Source organism: Lepidothrix coronata, unplaced genomic scaffold (genome assembly GCF_001604755.1).
Source record: "Lepidothrix coronata isolate B3197 unplaced genomic scaffold, Lepidothrix_coronata-1.0 Scaffold31, whole genome shotgun sequence".
NCBI lineage: Eukaryota > Metazoa > Chordata > Aves > Passeriformes > Pipridae > Lepidothrix > Lepidothrix coronata.
Window position 1 is genome coordinate 2,341,992 of NW_016690211.1, and position 25,526 is coordinate 2,367,517.

General features: G+C 36.9%; 2 protein-coding genes across 3 annotated transcripts; one reads left to right on the forward strand and one right to left on the reverse strand.

Moving 5' to 3' along the window:
- Positions 1 to 2,312: 2,312 nt before the first annotated feature.
- CCDC152 (coiled-coil domain containing 152) lies at positions 2,313 to 16,588 on the forward strand. 2 transcript variants are annotated; one of them, XM_017811270.1, is made up of 9 exons: positions 2,314 to 2,473; positions 4,445 to 4,537; positions 4,947 to 5,052; positions 10,878 to 10,946; positions 11,971 to 12,035; positions 13,199 to 13,301; positions 14,000 to 14,127; positions 15,074 to 15,160; positions 15,671 to 16,588. In XM_017811270.1, the coding sequence occupies exons 2-9, from the start codon at positions 4,451 to 4,453 to the stop codon at positions 15,791 to 15,793; spliced, it is 768 nt and encodes a 255-aa protein (XP_017666759.1). In that variant the 5' UTR covers positions 2,314 to 2,473; positions 4,445 to 4,450; the 3' UTR covers positions 15,794 to 16,588. The 2 variants fall into 2 exon arrangements, with proteins under 2 accessions (XP_017666760.1, XP_017666759.1); XM_017811271.1 differs by lacking the exon at positions 15,074 to 15,160 and having other exon boundaries at positions 2,313 to 2,473.
- On the reverse strand, positions 15,884 to 24,429 carry SEPP1 (selenoprotein P, plasma, 1). Its single transcript, XM_017811269.1, has 5 exons — positions 24,181 to 24,429; positions 22,510 to 22,713; positions 19,731 to 19,943; positions 18,505 to 18,622; positions 15,884 to 17,641 (listed from the first exon to the last, which is right to left on the reverse strand). Exons 2-5 carry the CDS (start codon positions 22,698 to 22,700, stop codon positions 16,991 to 16,993), a joined length of 1,173 nt encoding a protein of 390 aa, XP_017666758.1. The 5' UTR covers positions 22,701 to 22,713; positions 24,181 to 24,429; the 3' UTR covers positions 15,884 to 16,990.
- Between the last annotated feature and the right edge of the window lie 1,097 nt (positions 24,430 to 25,526).

The following is a 25,526-nucleotide window of genomic DNA, read 5'->3' on the forward strand; positions in this document are numbered from 1 at the left end:
AATGACATAAGGGTCATTTAGCAGAGCATTACTGCAAATATAACACATAGCCACAGGGTAACATTTTTGTCTAATCATGAGAATTGGATTTCAGTCTTTATTCCATTTCATTGTGTGAATGTAACCTATACACACCACCACTAAATAATTAATACAAAAACCAGTCTGGGCAATATAGTGTGGTTTACTGTGCATTAAAATGCTCACTACTCAGAGTTTGGTGGGGTTTTCTATCTTTATAGCAATCAAGAGTGACCACGCACCTTTTTCTAGGTGTAAGATGAGCGTGACCTTTTGCTTTGGTTAAAAAATAACTTTATTAACTTGGAATTATTTTAAGTACCAAACCTTTTGAACAGATTTTTGGGGGTGCTACAATTTACAAGAACGACTCAAATTGTGAAACTGATTTTGTAAAAACTGGTAAGTGAAGCAGGGAAAGTGAGCTACAAAACATGAGTAGCATGTACTGAGTTCACTGGGAGATGACAGGAGTACCCCTTTCTCTATTAGTATCTGTCATCATGACACTCTTGGTACTGTGTCCTTCCCTCCCTTGTATCTCAGCTGCAGATCTTCCATTCATGAAAATTCTTTTCATCAGTTTGTCTGTGTCAATGTCCCAGTGGACACAACCAACCAGCAGACATTCCAATAAAGCAGCTGTCTGCAAACAGCACTTGTGACCATGACAACAGGCTGTTATTTCTCTGGATATTCCAAGCATGAAAGGTCCTGCGTGCACCCACAGCTTCTGATTGCACAGCAGACAGCTCTACCTGTGAGGACAGCATCAAAAAGCATTCAAGGTGTAACATCTTCCTTCTTTCTTACAACCAAAACCAGGGCCTCTGAGAAAGCTATGGTGTATTTAGCATTTCTGACAACAAGTTGATTTGTACTATGTAGAACCCCAGAAGATAAGGGGCTAATGTGTATGTCTCAGAAATGGATAGCTGAGTGGCTGTGGAGCCAACAAAGGATTGTTGGTAATAACAGACAAGAATTGTTGGTAATAATCAAGGACTGTTGGTAATAACACACCATAAGAAAGAATAAGATGTGGCTGGAAAAGGTGGCCGTGTGGAGTTAGGGCAGCACTTTTCTGGGACAAATCTCGTTGTTCTGGATTCTGCAGATAAGCACAGGACAGCACAGCACAGAGACCAAGAACTGGTCATGGACTGTAGGGTGGGAACAAGATGATATAGGACAGATGAAGCCTCTAACTCATTTCCAGGAAGGTCTGAAATCGGACTGCACATGATAAACTAATTTGGTTAGAAAGTGGGAAACTTATTTCCAGGAGGGCAAAACCTATCTGTGAAAAGGTACCCCCAACAAGGCCAGGAAGCATCCCCAGGACCCTGGACATCCCATCATCTGGGCCAACACTGGAATCAGGTTTTTCTCTTCTTTTCTTTTTTTTCTTTTTCTTTTTCTTTCTTTTTATTTTCTTTTCTCTTTTTTTCTTTTTTCTTTTTTCTTTTTTTCTTTTTTCTTTTTTTCTTTTTTTCTTCTTTTCTTTTTTCTTTTTTTCTTTTTTTCTTCTTTTCTTTTCTCTTTTCTTTTCTTTTCTTTTCTTTTCTTTTTTCTTTTCTTCTTTTCTTTTCTCTTTTCTTTTCTTTTCTTTTCTTTTCTTTTCTTTTCTTTTCTTTTCTTTTCTTTTCTTTTCTTTTCTTTTCTTTTCTTTTTTCTTTTCTTTTCTTTTCTTTTTTTCTTTTCTTTTCTTTTCTTTTCGTCTCTTTTCTTTTCGTCTCTTTTCTCTTGTCTTTCTTCTTTTCCTTTTCCTTCCCTTCCCTCCCCTCCCCTTCCTAAACCTTCCCTTTCCTTCCCAAACCTTCCCTTTTCCTTTTCTTTTCCATGTCGTCTTTTTTCTTCTCTCTCTCTCTCTGTCTCTCTCACTCTCTCTCCCTTTTCACCTTACCCCTTTATCCAAAACCAACTCTAATGTGCTTATACAGTAAGTCAGACACCAACATACCAATTTCCATGCCAAGTGTGTAACGTACTAAAAAAACTTCGAGGTTTTGTGGACCCCCGAACTTTCGTCGTTCCTTCCAACCACAGGCATTTACCAGTCCTAGGTTCATAAAGTAAATTAGCAGCTGTTTCTGTCTAAAGAGGACACGTCTAAGTCCTGTGAGGAGCGGCTGAGGGAGCTGGGGGTGTTCAGCCTGGAGAAGAGGAGGCTCAGGGGGTGCCTTTTCCCTTTCCACAAATACCTGGAAGGCGGTTCCAGTGAGCTGGGTGGGGGCCGGTCGAGTCCATCAGGGGCCGGGGGAGGGGGAGGTTAGTGCCCCCTGCAGGACCGGCAGTGGTACGCTCCGCCGGCGGGGCCGTGTTCCCGCCTTCGGGGGAGCGCGCGGGCTCCTTCAGGTGCCTCTGAGGGCACGGGGGGGTTGTGGGGATCCGGGAAACGATGGGAATGTTTGAAACGCCTCTTACTGAATAGTAACTACACTTAGTTGAGGTATGAATTTAAAAAATAATATCTACTTTAAAATATATATGTAAAAATATATATTAAAATATAGGTTTCCCTGCCATAACGAAGAAAAAAAAAAAAAAAAAAAAAGAGAAGCTTTACATTTCAAAAATGGGATAACCAACTAATTTAAAAAGGATACTGAAAAAGCATGGGTGGCAAGAAGCTAAAGAGAGATTAAAAGAAGGTGTCAATTTTATGGCAGTGAAAACTACAATTTAAATCTTTAGTTTTCCCTCAATGGCATAAATATCATAGTTCAAAACAAAAATGCCTTTGGAAGACATAACATGTGCATAGTAATATGCACAAAAATAACAGTGATGAATATTCCTGCTGGAAAAATACAGCATTAATAATACATTATTTTTAATTTACTGTTTCAATTCAGCAGGAGTTTTGTTCCCAGTGGCACTGTTGCCTAATGCTGCCAAGTGCTGAGCACATCCTGTCTTCTGAGAAAATAAATGATGCCACAGAATAAGGAAACACACAAACTAAAAGCAGGACACAACAGCAGCTCCCTGAACTCCCATCCTCAGTCAATATTAGGAGGGTAGAACACAGATCTAAGAGTATAACAAAAACAAATGCTGACTGACAAATGCAAGATGCTGCCCGTGATAAGGATTGGAAAGATCAGGGCTTGACATTCATAGAGTACATTTAGATTATCAGCTAATAGAATATTAAGATGTGTAATTGTTTTAAAAAATTGAATGTCCTGAATATATATTTCAAACTCTATTTTAACAAATCGTTGCATTGTAGGAAGTTAGAAGTTCATCGATTGCTAACTTCATAAAAAAAAACCCAACAAAACCCAACCCAAACAACAAAATCCCACTAATTTAACTTAGAAGCATTAATTCTTTAATGTTACCTATATTCTGAAAAACTGTCGATTTAAAAAGAAAACTTTACTAGTTTTAGTCTCACTAATTTTAGTCTCACTGAGGAAACAGTGGGTACAAGAAAAAAAACCAGAATATGAAACACACAGAACAAGTATCTTAATGCTTTGGTAAGGAAGTTACATACACATAAAGGCTTGTAAATATTGAAAGACTGAGAAATTAATTCAGTTACGTAATTTTTGTTCCTGTTTAGTGTTGTGCATTTACCTATCCCAGCCTGACTCTGCTGCCAGTATTTTTGTCTGGAAACCCATTCACTTTCTGGATAATGAACACATTCTATCTTCTGTTTCATCTCTCTTATTGTAATTTTTTGTTATTCGTAAAAAGGCTATTCACACATTATCACACCGAAGTGATGATTTTGTTTGGACCATATGGTTTATCTGGTGTTGGAATTTTTGTCTCATGGAGCCTGATGTTCAGAGATAGTTTAAATATTTTTAGAAGCAACCATATTGTGTATTTCTGATCCATCTTGCAAATGTATGTTGAAGATTCTCTACGTAGAATTTATAAAAATAGGAATTGTATATAATAATCTGGAATTATATGGGTGTTTTTCAAAATACCATTTTTTTAATTCTACAATAAGGTTTATGTGCTGCAATGTCTGTCACGGATCTTAACACACATTGTTTATAAGAAAATATGTAAGTTAACCTGAGTAGTTGAGTATTAAAACACCTACACAGGTAAAAGGTCTCGATGTATGTGCCTAGTGCATCATTATGTCTATGAAAGTGTATTCACGTTAATTTTTTGGTGGCAGCAAAAATTCCAAATTCAACTATGTCATCTAACAGTTTGATGAATTTTTACTTGGGCTTTCTGACATTCGTTGTACTTCCTGGAAATGCAAGATCTTAGGTTGGCTGAAGTTTAGCTTCACATGCAAAAGTAGTTTTAACTTTAAAAAAGGAGTGTACTTTGTTCTGCTTATAATTGTGCTTAAGAATTTATATAGTTTGAATGAGAAATATATGAATTCCTACAGATATTTTTTTATATATATTAATCATTAGATTATATGTTTCAGAAAAAAATGAATCACAGTGATGAAGAAACTATGAAAAAGAACAGTGTGGTGAACCTTGATAAACTTTTAGATGACTTCTCAGAGATAGAAAAGGTAAGTGAGGAAGGTAAAAAATGTTGAAACTGCTATCTATAATTATTTTGTGGCATTTTTGAGAGCTTTTCAAGTGAAAATTCCTTTTAAGTATTATCAGCTTATTGTTATGCCTTATAATACCAATTATATCTTGGTGTCATAGAAGTGAATTCTGTAAAGCCACTTTGAGAGGAAAACAGTTTATAACTAATTATGTAAGTCAGCACTCTTAGTTCTGCAGGTAAACTTGCAATAGCACAGGCTCTCAAGTCTAGCATTGTTCTTCTCTATAAAGGAATTTCCCGAATTGTGAGAAATAATACAGGTCTGTGACTGCAGTGTTGTGAAATTCCTAAATTAATTTAAAACTCAAGATTTAAAACTTAAAACATATTAATATAATGTTAGTATTTTTCCAATTTTCTAGAAAATATCAGAAATTAACGAAGCAAATAACCTACTGATTCATCAGCTGGAAAAATGTAACAGGTTGCTAACATTAAGCCAATCAAAGGAGGAATCAGTAAAAGAAGGTAAGTTATTTTTTTATTAAGGTATGATTTTTGCATATATTCAGGAAGTTCTGTGAGATATTTCCACTATTTTCTGTCATATAAAATAAAAAATAAAATAGCAAGGATCTAAGATACTGTGTGAAAGGCAGCAATAACTAATCTGAGGTCACGTAATTAAATCCCTCTCACAGTAACAGTTTGCATTAATATTATAAGAATTCAAACTGTTCAATGAAAAGTAATAAAATGGTATTTACCATTTAAAGGTGGAAATTATAAATCTGTAAGTGTAATTAAAATGTTGCCAAATAAAGGAGGAACTAAAGAGAAAACTATAAAATTAAGATTTTTGGTTTTATTCTAGAACTGTATGTTTTCAGATGAGTATTTGAAATAAGAGATAATATCTAGTACTTAGCATAGATTTGTGGTTGTTTATTTTTTTGTAGCTGGTAGAGTTGCTGAAAGGTGCACCTTTTTGTAGGACTTTCATCTCTGGGACGTCAACTTGCTAAAACTTAGGAAACAGGATAGGAATAAACTTAGTTTCATGCCAGAATGAGATTGCCAGTTGGTTTCACTTAAATCTTCACTGGGACTTTGATAATTTAGCATAATCAGAAACTGAGTATTGAAATTGAGAAATTAAGCTATTGAGTAAGAGAGTGAAGTTTGCTAATCATGATAATCTATTCAGATATACCAAAAAACTCATGATACGGGATGACAGGTGATACAAAGGGGAGGTGAAAACCAGTAGCACTTCATATGGGAGGCATTTTATATAAATAGTGGTTGGACTTAGGTGGCAGCTTCTCAGGAAAGAGACCTTGATGTCCTCTGAACAGTTCTCTTAAAATATCAGTGCTAAAAGAAGCAAACATCGTGATAACCATGATTATGGAAGAAAAAGAGAAACAAGCATCATGCCCCTGTAAGGTCTGTGATTTTCATGTAGCTTTCTGGTCCACACATATGAAAACAAACATACCAGAACAAGAAGAGGTAACAGAGAAGGTGGTAAGGTTTTCTGTTGTGAGGGAGGAGGACTCAGGGAATCAGGAACCAATCATGTAACAAGGACCATGGATGTAGGCTCTTAACCAAACATCCACTGTACCCATGCAGGGCTGGCCCAGCAAGGACTGCCATGGTCAGACAAAAGTGCACATTACCAAACAAGTATGTAGTGATGGGAGTGACTCAGGAGGCTGAGTCAGAATGGAGCTCACAAATGGTAAAAAAAGGCCAGATATGGCCTAGGGATCACCACCAGGTCTCCAGTGATGAGGCAGGTCTGATATCAAGCCAGAAAGTCACTCCCTAGATCATGGCCAGAGTCTAGCATGTGGCTGCAACACAGCTGCACCATAGGCCCAGGGCAAAAGCCTCAGCTTAAAAGCAGCTCCCAAGGGAAGGAGGGGCAGCCATTTCTGAATCAACTTCCAGCAAGGTCACCAGCTATACTTTTTTTAAGACGGCCTTGTGCGCAGCCAAGAACCTAGAAGGTTCGTTCACAACTTTGGAACAGCTGAAGGAAGACTTAAGTTGACTGGAAACTTTTTAGCCTGAAGAGAAAGAATAGAGCTGATACGACTCATAGCTGCAACATTGTGAATGGCACAGAGAAAGTGACTACAGGATGAATATTCATTGTCCAATGTAATAAGAAAACTAGATGGAAATAAAACTTGATTGATTTAAAGCCTACAGCAGGAGGAACTTTTCCATACATTACAAAATGAAGTTAAATCAATTCCACAAAAACCTGTGGATAAAGGAATTATAGAATAGTCCAATAAGATTAGAAAAAAATAATGGAAAAAAACTTAAAAAAATTTGACAAACATGAAGACAGTATCTCTCACTGAGGTCTCCCTTACTTCTGTGTTTTGGAAGTTGAGAGGATGTATCAAGTGTAGTGTTTATCCAGCTTTTTTTTCTCTTTCCTGAAGTATTTTGTACTGGGTATTGTGAAGTGGAATAGTGAACTGGATGAACTTTGGTTTGAGTCAGAGACACTTGTTTCTTTATTAAGCAGAAAAGACAGTGCAGGACAGTCACTCAGAAACAGAACAAGAGGCTTCATTATTGATGAAACCAGAGAAGAGTGGGTTTATATAAAATAGATTGTAAAAGGGGAAAGGAAGAGGTGGCCAAAAAGAAGAAATTGTTCTTTCTGTAAAACCTATGGAATAAAAAGTAGCAGAGAAAGTGAAAGAGACAACTTGGGAAATCAGAGCAGCTGGGTTGACTGCAACAAGGAAGTAGGATGTACTGAAAACAGATAAAAGTCAGAAGAGAGATTTGAGCTTTGTAAACAGCAGTGCCTCACTTTGATGAGACAAGAGAGAAATTGTTTTATGAGATAGTTATGCTGATACAACTGAAGAGAACAGCCTGTGGAGCTTCTTTTGAAACACACCATGGAAAAAAAATTGTGAGTGGCAGAAGTCCAAGTAAAAATAGCAGAGCAATCAGCCTGAAATATGAACCAGTTTTAGCAGGAGGGATAGTCAGGAAAAAACAAATTTCAATAATACTGTAGTCATGGAAGTTATATGGATATAGACAGGAGGCAGAATTTTTGGAAGACAAGGATTCTGATCAGTGAGTAAGAGACATTGCAAAGATATTAGTAGCAGTATCAAAAAAAAAACAAGTGAGAAGTACAAACTTGGAACAATGTGGGATATCCAGGAGGTGATTCTGAAAGTTACTTGATGGTGAGGAAGTAAAATACAATAAAGATATCAAAGGGGTAGAATGTATTTAGCAATTAAAACAGTTATCATGATTGTTCTATTAGGTTAAGCTCAGAGAGGTTGTGGAGTCTCTCTCAGTGGAGATATTCAGGAATTGTCCAGACACAATCCTGTGCCATGTGCTCTGAGATGACCTTGCTTGAGCACAGAGGTTGGACCAGATGACTCACTGTGGTCCTTTTCAACCTGACACATTCTGTGATTCTGTGCTTTGCACCCTTATTAAATTCACCTGCCATGTTGACCCTTCAAAAGGGGTGATGGCATATGTTGTATTCAGAATCAGAGTACTAGAAGTTTCACATCTCAAGTTAAATTGTTCATAAAAAACTTTTGGAAGGTCAAAACACTGTGGGTTAAAAAAAAAAACCTCTTTAATATTGATGAGGTTATAGAGGGATCCTGTGCAGAACTAGAGAAGATGCAAGAGACCAAATACAGCATTGATACTTTCATTCTTGCTCTGGCAACAGTTATCCTAATAGACTGTAGTAGTGAGAATGGCGTTTATACAGTGACATTGCCAGTTGTGGCTTGGAAAAAGGATTTCTCCTAGCCTTATGTCCCAAACTGTTTTCCAGAACCAATTCAGCCAGTTCCTGAAAGTTTCTTTTAAAGAGTTGGCCCAAAGGCAACAGAAATTTCTTACAGCAGAGGAGCAGAAAGAAAGAGTGCTGTGGAAGGAAAGACTGTGGTTCCACCTATCCTGAAGGGTTTGTGGCTACTAGTGGTAGTGGGGTGGAGGAGGTGGAATTTTATCCTGGCTTGAAGAACTCTGTTAGTATGTGAAACAGAAAAATAGTAGCATTTCATATCCCAAGAAATCTCCAACGAGTGAGAACCTGAGAGCTCCTTGATATCCTTGAGTGCAAAAAGTCTCTCTGTAGAACCATTTAAGGTAAAAGAAGACTGGGAATTCTGAAGGAAAAGCAAAGGAAAAAAGAAAACTTCTAAAACTCTAGAGAGAAGGCAGTGAAACACTTATACCCAAGATAAAGTGGGGAAAGATAAGCAGCTTGGCAAGTACACGTTCTGAAAAGTCGTAAATTAACTTTATTTTCCCTTCATATGTTCTTTGCCACACCAAGTTGAGATTCAGAATGGCAGTTTTTGTTTTATGTAAATCATTGCAGATCCACTGAAGGCAGATGCAAGTCTGGCATCCTTGTTCTCTGCTCCTAAACCTTCACTATGGTGACTAAATTGACTCTTGTGGCACTACAGTTCTGAACTATGTTCTACTGTAATTTTTTAAAAGGAAGCAATCACATTATTATCTATGAAACACCTAAGGTGGCTCTATTTAGCACCTTCAGAGTTGTCTATTTGTTTACTTAGTGTTTCTAAGGTGTTAAAGAAAAAAGTGGTTGATGTAATTGCCCTGTAAAAAATCAGTTAGAAGTGCAGATGGATGAAACTGCAATAAAGTAGTCATTAAGCAGGGAAAATGAGCATTAGGCTGTGTGATCTTTATGCACGTAGGGAATAGTCCTTACAGGGAAGAAACTACACAGAATCCGTAACAGATATGCCAGAGATCACAAAGCTGCAATCACTTAGCAAAATTTTGCTTTTTCTCTATAATGTAGACAAGCAAAACTTGTGGGTTCCCAGTAATTTCTTCCAGTCACAACTGTAATTACTTGTGGGGCCTGCCAAGATATGTCCTTTAAAGATAAGAAAGATATTCTTGTGAGCAGATATTCTTGGGACTGAACAGAAGAGTGGCTTGCACTCAAATAGTTTTTATTCTTTTGAAGACTAGATATTGCTCTAGTGTCTTTCCATTTTTGCATGAATTACAAGCATTTGAATCTGTTTCCATACATTTTCAAACGGGAGGAAGTTTGTAGTAGAACTAGTTGGTACAAATGGGCATGCTAACCTAGTGCTTCCGACTTGGAACAGGATTTTTCCACAAATGGTTTTGATCCAATACACGAAGTGAGAGCTGGCGGTTTCTGTGCTGCTCGTGCTCCCTCTACTGGTTTTTTTTGGAAGCATGTAACAGGAGAAGACATCTGGCTGAAGTATTCGGCTGCACGAAAAGCAGACTTGATGGAAGAACAGGCTAGCAGTCAAAAAGATTGAGTGGAAAACTGAATCTCTTAGCTGAGATCTTAGTTCGTCTTCCTGGCTCCATTATTTGTAACGTGGTCTTTAATTATATGACACACAGTTTTCAACGGAGCTGCAGCCTGATAAGACGTGTAACTGTTATTTATCCTACTTTTATCCGTTATGGAAGTTAAAACCCACTTAGGAAATGCAGCAGCACTCTGGAAATAGAGAATTTTAAAGAGTAAACAAATTCAGTTTTAGTGTCTCCACTTTTCCCAGTTTTTGACTGTTTTGCGACTTTACTGGTAAGTTTACAAGGAACATGTAAGGGATAGAAGTAGTATTTAATGGAACCAAATGGTAAATTACAGGAAGTACACACGCTGTTCAGCTATCTAAAATACAGCTTAAAAAATAAAATCACGAAACACAAATATGCAAGCTGATAACAGGTTGCATGTGTATAGATATAAATGCACGTAACTATTTTGTATTAATTGAGATAACAGGGATATAGTAGCATATCCTGAATCACTCAAAGTTTATGTTAAGCCATAAGATGAATGTTAATATACACTAAAAAGTGGGTGAGAGACTGCAATGAGTGAATATAGTTGATCTTCTTAAAAAAAAAAACTTGGCAAAAATGCTGTCAGGAAAGTAAGCCACAGTTTCATTAAATACACAAATTGCTGGAGGACTGATATGGAAAACTTTTATTATTGATCAGAAAACAATAAGATCCTTGTTTTCTGGCTAGAAACAAAAATTTAATAGTTTTATGAAATTGTTTGTATAGCTTCATAAAATTGATGTTAATCTATCATCAAACTAAAAACTAAAATTAAGCAGTAACAATGTAATAATAATCTGTGTTATTTCAACAGTCAGTAAGAACACTTAGAATAATGTTTAATCAAAATTATTATCAAATATTTGACAGGAGTTTATAAACAAAGCGTAAACTTCCTTGTGAAGAAATTATTCAAAAAAATCTGCATTTTTTATTTCTTTTAGAATGCACTACTCTACAGAATGTGATAAGTGGTCTAACACAAACCATTGAAAACCAGTGTAATGTCAAAGGTAAAGGCAAATATGTTCTTATATATGCTGTACTGTAATTTCAAATGAGCAGGCATTTAATGTTTTTGTTTATATTTACTGGTTTTTCAAGACAGAGAAACTCACTGCCAGAAAACCAGAAAGTAAAAAAATATATCTCAGATCAATCTTGTGCAGTAATAAATGTCTATTGCTATTATTCTACTTAGAATCCACATGTAAAAAAGTTCTGCTTCAGTGAGGTTATTTTAATCAATACTTGGGCTTTAAATTTATTTCAGTATAGCACAGGCAATTTTACAAGAGGTTAGAAAGCATCATTCAGCCTTTTGTCTGTAGACTATTAAAGCATTTATGAATAGTTTTTATCACTATGTTAAACCAAAGAGTATTAATCCATAGTATAATGTTCTTCAAGTTTTGCCGTTATCCATAAATACTTGAAAATTACTAATTTTTATTTAAAAATAAAATACATAAATATTTGCTATATCTTTATACTACTGTTCCGCTGTAGTTAACTTTATAACAATTATGTGTTCAAAGCATATTAGCATAGATATTAATAAACCTCTAAAACTGGAAGTATATTGCTGCTTTTAATACTCAAACTGATACTAATTTTTAAAAAAGCATCTATTTTTCCTAAATTCTGTTTTTGAGATACTGCTTTCTAATTTTTAGGAAACAAGTACTTAAGGACTTGCATCTTCCAGTTTGAAACTGTTGTAGCCATGATAAAAATCTTTTATTTTCTGAGTCAAAGAATTTTGCATTTAGATTTTCTTGAATGCATCATTTACCAGGAGGCTAAAGACATTTCCAAGAAGTAGTACCAGGCAAATATTATTATTAAACTATGATTGTTAAAAAATGTAGAATGAGAGCATATAATTCTGTAAATGATGATTATAGTGCGTATAAAAAAGTTTCTTAAAGTTCACCCAAGTCAAAAAATGAAAGTAATTTCCTTATTCTGCTTTTGTGCTAATGATATTGTCAAAATGTATTTTTTAGTATGTTATCTAGTTTTTTATTTATGTAGATGAAAATGATAGACTGAAGGATACCATTCACACCTTGGAAGATAAATTAAAGGCTTCTGAAGAGGTAAGTCACAAATGTTTATTCTTTAGGTAGAGGAATGATATTTTATCTCTGTTGTAGCAGTTCATATATCTTTATATTCTTAGGTTTGCTGTTGACACCTTTATTGTTGCTCTTCTCAATGTTTATCATGTGTAAAAAGAGAAGGGTTGGTCTCATGACAGCACCCATGTGAGAAGGTGTTAAAAGAACTGAGAGATTAAAACCATATAGGTGCTGAGAACTCTGTCTCAGTCTAAGATGCATTTGGGTTTTTTAACTCTATGTAGCTTTAAATTCAGCTTTAAATTCTAATCTGTTGTATTAAAATAATTTTTTGTGTGGAAATAAGGTTTTTCTATTCAAGATACTTGGTTGTGCTGCCAGAGAATCAAGAATGGTCTGAATTTTGTCTAGTTTCTTTGGAAATAAATACTACAAAGATAATAGGTCTCTACCTCTTATCTCTGTCTCATAATAAATTCCATTTATGATCTCTCTACTTTCTATCTATGGCACTCATTTTTGCAAAGGAGGTAAAAACAGCAGGGCTAATCATAAGTTGTGTTAGTTCTCTGTGCACAAAATGCAGATCTGTTACTTGTATAGGATTAGGAATCTCACTGCTGATTTACTTCGCCTGTGTTTGTACTATGAGTTAAAATTAAATATTTATACCAATATTTATACAATTTGCGTGCTCAGACTCTGAATATCAGTGCCACCAGCATCGCTACTGCTGGTATTTCTACTGCTGCCAGTATGAAGTTGTGAAATCCTTGGTATAAGCAATACTAACAAAATTCATACTTAAAATACAACTTTTTAATGAAATCTTAGAGTCAAAGATCCACAAAAGTAAAACTGTACCGCCTGAACTAACTGCACTGTGTCAGATCCCGGAGTGGGGAAAGGAATATTAACTCTCCATTTACCTGTTCTCTTAAGAAGTACAATTTCTAATTTTATGTTAGCTAACAGCTGCAACACAACGAAATCTGCTACATTTTTCATCTGTGGACTTCAGTCAGACTGTGTAAGAAGTAATTTGGCATGTTGAATTTACGAGACTGAGGATCAAACAAGTACTGAATTGTAGAGCATATATTATAGAGCATATAATTTTTGCCTAATTGTTGTGCTTTGCAGAATCTGCAGAGTTTTTATAAAACATTTTACGTTCACAGGAATATAAAGATCAGATTGAGAAACTCATGACAGAAATTAAAAACAAAGAGGACGACCATAAATTAGAAATAACACAGTTGAATTGCGATATAAGGAAAAAATGTAAGTTCTCTGAAGACTGAATGCTATTGGATGGGGTAAAACATGTATAACCTGTAGGAGCTACATTTCCTCTAAAAGTTCCACTTTTTAGGGGAAACATATGAACACTAGAAGTGGACGGCGTTTATCTGAATTTTATCTTTGCTAAAGAGTAGACAGTGACAATAAGGCAATAGTACAGCAACACAGGATGAGCAGAAATTCCCAAACAGTTAGAACAAATGCTGGGAACTTGGACCTAAAAATCTGAAGGACTGAAATCCTGGGTAAAGTGTAGACTGGAAACTTGCTTTGAACTGTAAGCTAGACTGCTGTTAGAGTGTTCTATCTGTGTTCAGGAGAGTAGGACATTATTTTAACAAATAAATAATATTGCAATGAGAAAAAGCTTATTTCAATATTAATTTTTTCCATTAGAGGCATAACCTTGAAGAGTAGGATTTTTGGTCATCCACATAGCTGAAAACAACTAGAAAAGTTTTTGTAAAATATGATGATTTTTTTAAAGAGACACCATCTTACTGGGATGGGACAGAGTGGTTTTCAATCAGTTTGATATGGTTTTTACTTGAATGAAGATGTTTTCCAATGAAACGCTCACCTGATATTCAAGAAAGTTTTAATATTTAGGAAATTATGTTATTTTTCCATCAAAGAATCTTCGATAATCATAATATCTGGTGTTACTTTGTTGGTAGTTGAAGTAAAAGAAATGGAGTATAGAGAAGAGAGAGAGAAAAAAGAACTGGAAATACTAGAGCTAACGAGACAGCTGAAAATTCAAAATGAAGAGAAGCAAAATGAAATAATTAAACTGCAGATAGAGGTATGGATTACAAGGCTGACTTAAAGATGAATTGGGCATTGGGTAAACTTCGAAGAGACTCTAGTGAAAAACATTAATTAGTACTTAACAACATAATATGATGGAATCTAGAAAACTTAAAAAATTATTGTCTTTACAAAGATCAGTGGCATAAGCTCCCTTCCTCAATGGAATCTGACTCACTTCTGCTCAGGAATCAAGTTCTACCTACTGTATAGGGAGACTGAAGTTTGCTCTGTTCTTGTTTTAAATTAAACTACTTTGAAACTTTTCTAGGCTTTTGAGGCATAAAAAAAATTAAACAGCATTTTCTGCTTAAATTTCTTGTTTTAAATTTCTAAATGATGGGAATATGTATTACCATTTACTTTCGTAATAAAATTCCAATTAAAAATTAGAATCCTGCAGAGATTTAAGTCAAAGTATTCAACATGTATTTAATTGCTCAGGTTTTAAACCACTCTCGTTACAGAAATAATTAAGGAAATACTTCAAATCTTTCACATATCAAAAAAAGAAATAAAGTGTGGAAGTGTTCATGCTGAGTTACTCTTGGAACATGAGGGAAGGATGACGGTTTCAGAGGTCTTTAGCATCCTCTGCATTTTCCCCTCCTGTAGACATGTGGCTCAGGAGCCTTCAATTTATTTTTTTTTTTCAGTAATGTTTTTTACATCTACGTCTTTTTGATCATATTTGTACTACATACCTTTTGAAATATTTTAAGGCTTTTTTAAAAAAGAAACATAACTTGTAATGGCGTTCTTTCTTTTAAATAAACCTACATAGCTACATTTGCCTAGGATTAATTAGTAGATAAACCTGTTATTACTAGTCTCAGGTAAAAAATGCAACTAAAAAAAAAGTGAAAACTATATTTGAATTATTTACTCTACCTTTTTTTCCTGATGGTTCTTATTGTTTTATCTTTGCCTGATTCTTTCAGTTCAATGCTAAATTAGCAAGAGCTCAGGATAAAACCACCAAGTCATTTTCAGATGCTTCTGTCTTGCCACAAAGTATCTATCGAAGGGTATGTGTTTAATAGTCCATGTTACAGCCTGTTTGAAACAGGACTTCCCTGGGTTTTGTCTGTGTCTGTGTGTTCTCTCCCACATATCCCTCCCACACCTAGACAACTGAATTCATGGAGTCATAGAATAATTTAACGTAGGACAGACTTTTAAGATCACCAAGTCCAGCTGTCATGTCTTTTTGCATATTGATACCTTTGGGGTTCAACAACAAAAGACCACATGTGAGGTGGTTTTCTAACCACCAGAATGACTAACCTGGAAACTTAAGATAGATGACATAAATGACACTGATATAAACTGTGTATGGGCATTATTTTTTTTGTAGGCTTGAGATTTTGGGATGTCACAAAAATAGGATTCTGAGGAAGTAATCTTGGTCATTTTGTGATACAAACTAATGAGGAAAAATATTCTAATTAGAAAATCTCTCATTTGCAATAGCAAATTGTATTGTTATATAATTCTGTGTGATGTTTAACAATGAAGCCTTTCTTGCATTTTTACAGAAGCTGCAGCATCTCCAGGAGGAGAAAAACAAGGAAATTGAATTTCTCCGAAACACCATAAGAGACTTAGAACAACGTCTTCATAAAGGCCCAGACTTGCACTTAAAACGGAAGCGATTTTGAGTAAATGACATGAAGTATTTCAGTAGTGCATACAATGCAAAATACAGATAGTGTATTTCAAACTGTGTATCTCAAAGTCAAAACAATATGTGAAGATAGTATTTTTTTATTGAAAACACTCTTGTCAAATATTCCAAAGGCATGCACTCTGTGTATATGCAGGGCTACACTCTTGCTAATCAGCATTCACAATAAAAAGACTCAGGTTTTGTAGGAGTAATAATTTCCCTATCAAACCATCATTAATTATGGTGTATGCTTTCATAGCAGTTTTCCTTTCATAAATATTTTCTTCATCCAGAAATCCTTCAAACAACTGGTTTTACTTCCATTCAGTTAATCCAACATTAGAAATGCTAAGCTACAGACAGAGAAATTATACAAGTTTCAGTGGTATGTTATCTTACTAATTGATACAGATTTATCAAATTCAGCACAGTTATAAACAAAGATAAACATTATACTAAGATTAAACTCATTTTATCCCTCCCTCTTATTGATTCTGACACTGATTCTGCATGAAGAGCTGTTAACACTGCTTCTCTCTTTAGGCATGATCTTACTGATTTAGTAGGATTATGTATTAATGGACCCTTTTATTGTATCTAAGCCAAAAAAGTTAAGCATATAAATCTGTTACTTTAAAATAATTCAGTTACTGTTTGTATATTACATTTTCAACAAAAAGTTATTTTGTCACATTGCTTAGGAGTAAGTTTTTTGTGTACATAGTTTGTATCCCCAGGTTAGGAAAAAAACTAACTGAACTTTTGAATAAAAAGTGATTAAACTATCTGTCTTGGTTATCTTCTGTTCTTTATTGCAAAACATCAGACAGGAGCCCCTAGGTCATAGTTTATGCTCCTGTCCTCAAAAATGCAAGCAGAATGTTAGAAGAAAAGCAAGAAAGACAGATTAATCAAGAATGCAGACACCTTCCCAGTGCACCCGAAAAACAAACTAGGGGTCAATTAAATTCCATTAAATTATGATGCTTCTCAGTGATGGAATTTGTCAGGTATTCTGTAATTCTAAGAAGACTTCTCTAAAAGTCTACTTCTTTGCAATATTTTAACTCCACACACCTGTCAGTGTAATTTTTAATCTGAGGCAATAAAAACACCTAATCTGTTCATTTTTCCACTCTCGCAACCATATGAATTTAGTTAGCAGGATTCCCTTGCATTTTGAAGGTGCTTAGTTTGTTTTTCAGGCTCAGTTTCTCGCGTTTTCCTGTCACTGTCAGGTGTCACTGGTTTCACTTTCTCCTGCTGCTGGTGACTGTCAGGCAGCAGAGAGCAGACGTCACTGTCAGGACTCAGTGATGTCCTCTGCTGCCAGCTCGCTGTGTCACCTGCAAGAATTTGGAAGTGCTCCGTGACACTGTCAAGTGACAGAATTTCCTAACTCTTCAAACAGAAGGTGTCGACAATGACAGCATCAGCTACTAGAAGTCAAGTCTGATGCTGTCTGCCAATTTCAAGTCAACTGGTTCTTACACCTGTTTTTCCCTTTTTTTCATAGCTTTTTCTCTTGTGTAATTTTCACGCTTTCTCCTGGAGGAGCAGTGTCTACCTGTTCCTGACTACCTAAGTGATCATGTCTGTGATGGCCAAACACTCTGTGATGCCAGCTGCTGTGAGGATGATGCCTCTCAGTTTCAGAGGAAGTTTGGCCATTCTCATTTTTGGGACGATGACTGCCGTGGCGGTGGTGGTGGCGGTGGTGGTGCCCATGTCTGTGCAGGTTGTGGTGATGTGGGTGTTGACTGGTTGGTTTGGGTTCTCTCTCTTCTAGCTTATCAGCTTTTCTGGTGATGTTTTCACATACATCATCAATGTCAGGTTCCTGAAAAACAGAGGCTTACATTAAATACAAGGCAGAGTATTTAACTAGTTGTAAAATATTGATTATCTTAACATTTTTGCAGAACCTGAAATCCAGTTTTAAATTATTTGTGCCACCTTGTTGAAGAATGTATGAATGTATAAAAAATAACCTTTCATTGAAACACCACCAGGGCTTTTAATACAAGCTTTTAGCAATTATAGTTCCAGTAATTGCTAACAAGAAGTATTTTTTTCCTAGATCCCACATCTGACCTGCCTGTGGCCTACATTTAGATGGAAAACTGCATTATGGGATCAAAAATTATTATTCTTAGTGAACTTTCATGACTATGTATGTACATTTCTTGATAATTTTTAGAGTAGTTCTGATCTTTAATTATACATAAAACAAAGCTACCCTTCTTTTATAGCGGTAACAATAATTTGTCATCTTGTATTATCACTTTTTAAAATTACTATGTTTAAATGCAAACTAAAATGAATATTACCTCAAACCAGCTTGGATTTGATTCCCAGGTTTAAAAAAAATACCATCCGTTTATGTCCTTACCCATCCCCCAAAACTAGAGTAGCTAATTGCTCACTAGCTGTATATAAATCCACAAACAGAATTAGCCTCCAAGATTACATTTAGGTTTCTGACAATTATTTCTATCACAGGCAAGTATTCTGATAATCAGTCTATTATAAATTAGATCTAATTAATTTGGAAAAATATTTAAAACCTCTCTGTCAAGACACATGAAATGTGTAAATTCTAAATCATGTTTTTGTGGATTAATCACACTGAAATAATTTTTTTTAAGTACTAGTCAGATCCAGTTTCCTGTCCTAGTATACACAGATGAGACAAGAAAATACCGTGTAAGAGCAGTTTCCACACTTGTTTCCACAGTATGCAATCTTAACAGCTTCTTCTACATATTGGAAATGCAGGAAGGAATAGGGCAGTCCCAGATGATACACCAGACGGCCACATCTAAGGAGAGAAGGAACTTTGTGGTTACATGTACCTGAAATTAAATCTCTCTTCTCATCACGTCTCACTTTATTCGCATCAATCCACCCAAACTGTATAGTCCCATGGACAGTGTTCCTGTTCAAGGAGTTTACAATGGTTGCCTGCTCAACTGCATCAGCCAGCAGCGTAAAGAGAGATTTCTAGCTGTACTGGCAGAAGCTTCTGTGTTAGGAGCCCTTAGACTAGCAAAGGTACACTCATTACAGGTTATCTGGCTAATGAATAGGGCTGCTTGCACAGCAGTTTTTGCATCCTTACAACAAGTTTTTAAGCAACCTCACATGTATTTTGATTGGAAAGTGTATTGCGGTGCATCTCCATTACAGGTTTACTGTACATAAGGGGATTTTTATGCTGCCTATTCGCTCCAAGTCTCTACTTGAGTGTTCTGATATGCACTTGACTACGCTACTGGTCAGTTTGAAGGAGCTGACTAAATACAGAACCTGTACACAAGGGCCTCTTATTTAATACCCACCTATGTGTGGGCCTCTAGCCTTAGCTCCTTACATGTCTGCAGTGCATGTCCGTCAACAGGTAAACCCACTTGGAATGCTCATTACAGTAACATAACTTGGATAGATTTCAGTTGCAGTTACTACTGGCTCTGCCAAAATATACAAGTGCCAGAATCCTGTATCAAAAAGTTATTTTCTGATGAAGTTTTAAGTTTCAACGGAAGACTAATTTTTCCATATGTCTACATTTTCAACAACTCTGGTCAAAACGTTTCCACTAGAACTTGGATAGCTTTCCTCTTTGATTCTACTTTGACATGCATGGGTGTAATGAAGTTGTCTGAAAATAAAAATAGTGTAAAACAAGAAAAAAGTTATCAAATTCTACACTCAGTTACATTAATCTAAATATACAGTAATTATAAAGAAAAAATTATTTATTCCAAAATTACTTATGCAAAAGCAGACTTTTTTTTTCCAGTAAACTTCAGCTAAGAAGTTGATAACGATGTCTTTGTTATTTGCACATAAATGAAATAATACAGATTTACAAAGCATTACTCTAAATATATACAAATATTTTCCTGTGTTTCTCTGTAAACACACACCTGTCATAGATGAGAAAGTCATCCTTGTTTCCATTTAAGGTAGTCCAGACATCATCCTGTTGTTCTTCTTGCTGGTAGACAGTAATATAGTCTGAAACACTTCCTTTCAGTAGGTGAAATTTCCTCCGGGACTGAGCTCCCTGATGGTTGACAACCACATACGAGATGTTGACCAGTCCTTCATTCTCTAACTTTACTCGCAGGTCCTCCAATCTAGTGGGAATGTAGAGAAGCAAGACCATAAATCATTAGAGAATCATAAGATTTGCCACAAAAGTGAATATGCTCCATCTTGCTTTTATTACAGTGGAAGTTATTTTATCCCAGTTTTAATGGCAACAGTCTAACACTATTAAAACATTCTCGCCATTTTCCATGACTATCAACTATACTGTCACTAAACCAGACTTTGCAACAGCTCATATGCCATGAGTCCTGTCCTTGTAAGTAGAATGCAGTAAATCAGACATCTGTTTTCAGACTGAATTCAGTGTTACTTTTATGTCAGCTCTTTCATAGTCTCCATGGTCCAACACAGTTTATTTGATGCCTTTATTCGAATGCTGAGGTTTTGATCATACAGTTGGTTAAAGAACGCACACCATAAATACAGCAGAAAAACGAAATATCAAGAAAGCGAACCTGCAGTAAAAAGTCGACAGCTCTCCCACTCATCTTGACATAGCTATTTTCTGTAACAGCCAGAAAAGGGCTATTACAGCAGCGGGGGCAAAATCAGTGCTATAGAAATGCTGCACAACCTGTCTGGCAGCTGTTAGTCTTTCCTCTGGCTTTTCATCACAAAAGTCTATCTCTGATAATAGTTCAGAAAGCCGATTCCTTGCTTGATGTGGGGTTTCTTCCTTTTGGTTTGTATCCTTCCTATTGATCTGCTCTAGAAAACTTTTATTTTTCAGTTGCAGGAAATAATCTAGAATGTGGAAAATTCTTTTAAATTTTTCTGAAATGTGAGAATCAAACCTAAATACCTTGAAAGCCAACTGCAAAGCCCACTTTTGACTTTGATGGAGCTAGAGATTTACCAGTACTTTTTCAAATCCAATTCTTAGTAAACTTGCAAAGCCTATTGTACTATGAAGTTATGCAGCCAAGAGGGGCAAACTAAGATGTCCTTACTGTGACTAAAATCCAAGTCTGAAACCAGTATTATTAATTCTTACACCAAACTGATTTCATGATCACTGAATGAATCCAAGATAAAGGCTTTATACAATTCCTGTTTGGGTCACCTCATAATTATTTTCTCGCTACTGTTACTGTCATGATAGCTAATTATTTGCAAAGAGTGGGTTCTAGAAATCACAGCCCCAATGTCCCAGTCCTGTAAGAAAACACAGCACAGTTGACTTCTTTGAATGTTTCATCTCATTTTTGAAAGGCCAGTCTTTACCTTATCTTCTGGATTTTTATATATCATAGAATAATAGAATCAGCTGGGTTGGAAAGGACCCCCAAGATCATCAAGTCCAACCCTTGATACAACACCACTGTGGTTACTAGACCATGGCACTAAGTACCACATCCAGTCGCATCTTAAAAACCTCCAGGGACGGAGAATCCACCACTTCCTGGGCAGCCCATTCCAATGCCTGATTACCCTCTCTGTAAAGAAATTCTTTCTAATATCTAACCTAAACCTCCCCTGGCAGAGCTTGTCCTACAGCTGGTTGCCTGGGAGAAGAGACCAACCCCCACCTGGCTACAACCTCCTTTCAGGCAGTTGTAGAGAGTGATGAGGTCTCCTCTGAGCCTCCTCTTTTCCAGGCTGAACAGCCCCAGCTCCCTCAGCCTCTCCTCACAGGACTTGTGCTCAAGTCCCTTCACCAGCCTTGTTGCTCTTCTCTGGACCTGCTCCAGCACCTCAATATCCTTCCTGAACTGAGGGGCCCAGAGCTGGACACAGCACTCCAGGTGTGGCCTCTCCAGTGCTGAGTACAGGGCAAGAATCACTTCCCTGCTCCTGCTGGCCACACTGTTCCTGATCCAGGCCAGGATACCATTGGCCTTCTTGGCCACCTGGGCACACTGCTGGTTCATGTTCAGCTTCCTGTCAATCCAAACTCCCAGCTCCCTTTCTACCTGGCTGCTCTCCAGCCACTCTGTCCCCAGCCTGTAGCGCTGCGTTGGGTTGTGGTGGCCAAAGTGCAGGACCCGGCACTTGGCCTTGTTGAACCTCATCCCGTCAGAATCAGACCATTTTTTCAGCTTGTCCAGGTCCCTCTGCAGAGCCCTCCTGCCTTCCAGCAGATCAACACTCCCCCCCCAGCTTGTTGTCATTTGCAAATGATATATATATAGAGAGGACTTCTGAACACAGGCTGGAAAAGCACATTAAAATCATGTTTTGATTTGTCTTTTCCCCTACAGATCTTGTGTGAGAAATGAGTGGTCACAGATCTCTGTTTCATGTGATCTAGCCATGTTAGAGAATTGTGATGTTTCTTGGCTTCAGCGTCTTTGCTGTCTTAATCATCTGTTCCTAACTGAACCTTAATCTTGAGGAACCTGTTTCTCTTGGGTTTTTGTGTGGTTTGGGTTTCATTAATGTCAAGTGGATCACACTAATAGGTTGTAAATATAATTTGGAGAAGATTTGAAGTCAGAACCCTCCTGCTGAGAGTGAAACTGGTTACTAGGTCACATATTCCAGCTGTAGTGGTGGCATTTGAGGCAGCCAGAGTTCATTGAGTGCATTGTAGTAGGGCACACATAGTATCCTCAGCTGGGTAACAAAAACTCGGAAGACACTTATGCTTACCTGGAAGCCTGCAGCAGGCACAATAATCAACTAGCCTGGAGGAGAGCCACCACCGTCACTGTGCCTCTGGAGTTCAGCATTGGGTTCTCCTCCCCAATATGCCATTCTGGGGGCTCCTGGCAGTTCTGGACTTCAGTCCCTCCTCCTGGGAGGAGGCAGAGAGCCAGAACTAGCCCCAGCCCTGCCCACATGGCTGGGCTTTCCCTGAGAAGAGAGAAAATAAAAGTGAGATCAATACCTAAAGTTCCCATAAAAAAACACAGGAGCATTTTGGCTCCATTCAGTCCAGAAAAGAAAAAGTCAAACCTTCACGAATAAAGTTGAGCTACTTTGTTTACTGCTCAATGTCTTTGATTTTGCAGTGGAGTTCCACTATAGCAAATATGCAGGTGTTTTTGCTTGTTTGGGGTTTTTTGTTGTTTTTTCTCGCTGCTGATTGTTATTGCATCTGAACAGCTGAAAATAACCTTTCAGAATAACTGGATTTTCTCTTAATACTACTAATCACACTGAGTTATTTCTTCCTCTTTGTAAATTCTTCTTAACTGTTTTTACCACTTCAGTGATTTTAAAGTGGCCTGTTTCTTGTTTTTTGAAATCAACTGTGCTCAGCCAGTTTACAGTAGTAAGAATCTAGACAAGTTCACTTCAGATTCCAGGGTAATTCCACTGACTTAAAAGTACATGTACCAACACTGTATTTCAGTACCCAGTGAGTACTACAGAACCTGGCAGAAAATAATAAAAAAAGATTTCAAGATTTTTTCAAGTCTTTCTGGAGAATTTGGATCCCATTGTGAAAAATCTCTTAAAAAGACAGGCACTAGAAACAATTTTGCAAAAACAGGAAATGAAGATTGAGTTTCAGGATTCCTCAGATCTTACAAAATCTCCTATCCACACTTAGTCCTTTTAATGTTTATGAAAACCAAAGCACATGAGAAATTCTGTAATTACCTTTTCCTTTTACTCCATGAACATCACAATTTTGGCTTAAAACGTTCAGAAAATACTCATTTTCGAGAAAAACATAAAATTATAAAGTTGCTCTCCAACATGTCCCAGGTTGTGGAATTGTATAACTTCACCACTTACATCAAAGTCTCATAGCGAACACAGAATAGTTTGGAAACAACAAGGTCTGATAAATAACATGTGTTTCATCAATCTTGTCATATTCTAAGAAAATTAAAACATTTTAATAATTGATCTTTTAAAACAAGAGCCGGCTGCTGCATTTGTGAAATCCAGCTGTTCCTAATGTTTCTCTTCTGCAGTTCTACCAAAAGCATTTCAGGTACAGTACTTTAAAGACTAAACTGTGGTCCAATAGATACCAACAGAGCCCTTTTTTCACTCTTTCCACATATGAGGAAAACCTCCTGCCTTTACATACATTCTACACATATAGAACTCTTAGGACATTTTGAGATCCTTCTATGCCTTTACAGTAGCCTCCTGCAGCAGTGGCATACAGTGCCCAGCAACAGCTGTCTCACCCTGTGAACCACAGGAGAGCTGTTCTGCATTGTACTTCTCTTCACATTTCAACTCTATAGTTTGTTTCCAATGGAAATTTCCACAGTCAGCCTTTTCAGCCAAAGAAACAAGCAGACACACTGCCAAATCTTAAGTCATGAAGGTCTTTCACAGCAAACCCAGCACACTTACCCTTTCCCTCCTCCCCCTTCTTGGCAGCTCCAGCTGGCTCTGCTGCAGAAGAAAACAGTGTGGGGAAAAGGGCTGTGGTATTTATATGGCTCTTGTTTATCTCACTTTGCAGATACGGTTCAAAGTTCAGGGAGCTTTTTCTGAACAACCTTGCAAGCAAAGAAAACGCCTTTAGCAAAAAGAGCCAAAATATTTCTCCATTAACTAATTCCAAGTGGAAAGCATTTATGGTGCATAATGACAAAGTATTTTTAATATAATGACTTCAAATATCATGTTATGTGGTTTTTCGGTCACCCCAGTCAGCTGGAGGTAGTGGTACAGTCAGGGGAGGGGGATGGGCCAAAGAGTCATTATTTTCTGAACACAGTGGTAACCACAGTGAGGGGGGAAGGTACTTCCCTATTTATAAAAACGCTGAGCTAGCAGGTTTTTTTCTCATGTGCTTTATCTGGTATTTGCCTTAGAGAATGGTGTGCTCTGTCTAAGGGCATGTGTGTACGGAGCTCCTTTTGCCCAGCTGCTCTTGATTACATCACTCTGCTTTCAAACTTACTTCTGTAGAACTTGCCAGTTTATCAGCTTTTGCTGAAAGTTAGAGCCCAGAACTTCAGCCATTTAAGTCAATGTAGCTACAGGAAAGCCATGAAGCTTTAGCAATAGCTATATAACTGGCAATAGCTACACCCTCATCACTGAGGTATCTGCAGGCATTCAGGTTAAACTGTTTCCTTACCCCCTTGCCTTGGTGAGAGAATAGCTTATGCACGGGGTGGTTTACTTCGATAGCAGTTTGCTTGGGTTTGATTTCCTTCAATGTAAATGTTATGTGTGTTTACGGGGAAATAAATGTTTAAAAACTGGGTGTGCCCTCAAGAGTTCATAGCAGTGAGATTGATATTGCTTAGTTCTGTGGCCTGACACTGTCTTCTGCACAGATAAGCTTTGTGCTTCTGGCTGGGTGTGAGAAAAAGAACTGCTGACCTTGGGGTTTTATGCTGTAGATGTCAGTGGAAAGAATGAGGAAAATCTGAACTTTCATTCAATAGTCTTGGAAGATACAATGCAGAAAACAAACAGACATCATACTGGGCCTGAAGTTTTTTTATAAGGTAGAATGTGTTTATCTTCCTTATATTGTTAGGGAAACAAATCTTGTATTCTTTGCTGGTTGGGACCAAGCCCTCATATCTGCGATGTCCTTTACTATTCCAAATGATAGACAATTTGCTGACCTCCTGCTTCAGGATTGGGTGTTGAATTCTCAGTTCTAATAAAGTCCTGTAAGGTTGTTTGGAAGCAAGTATGTGGTATGCACCATGTCCATCAATTCCTCCATGAGCATG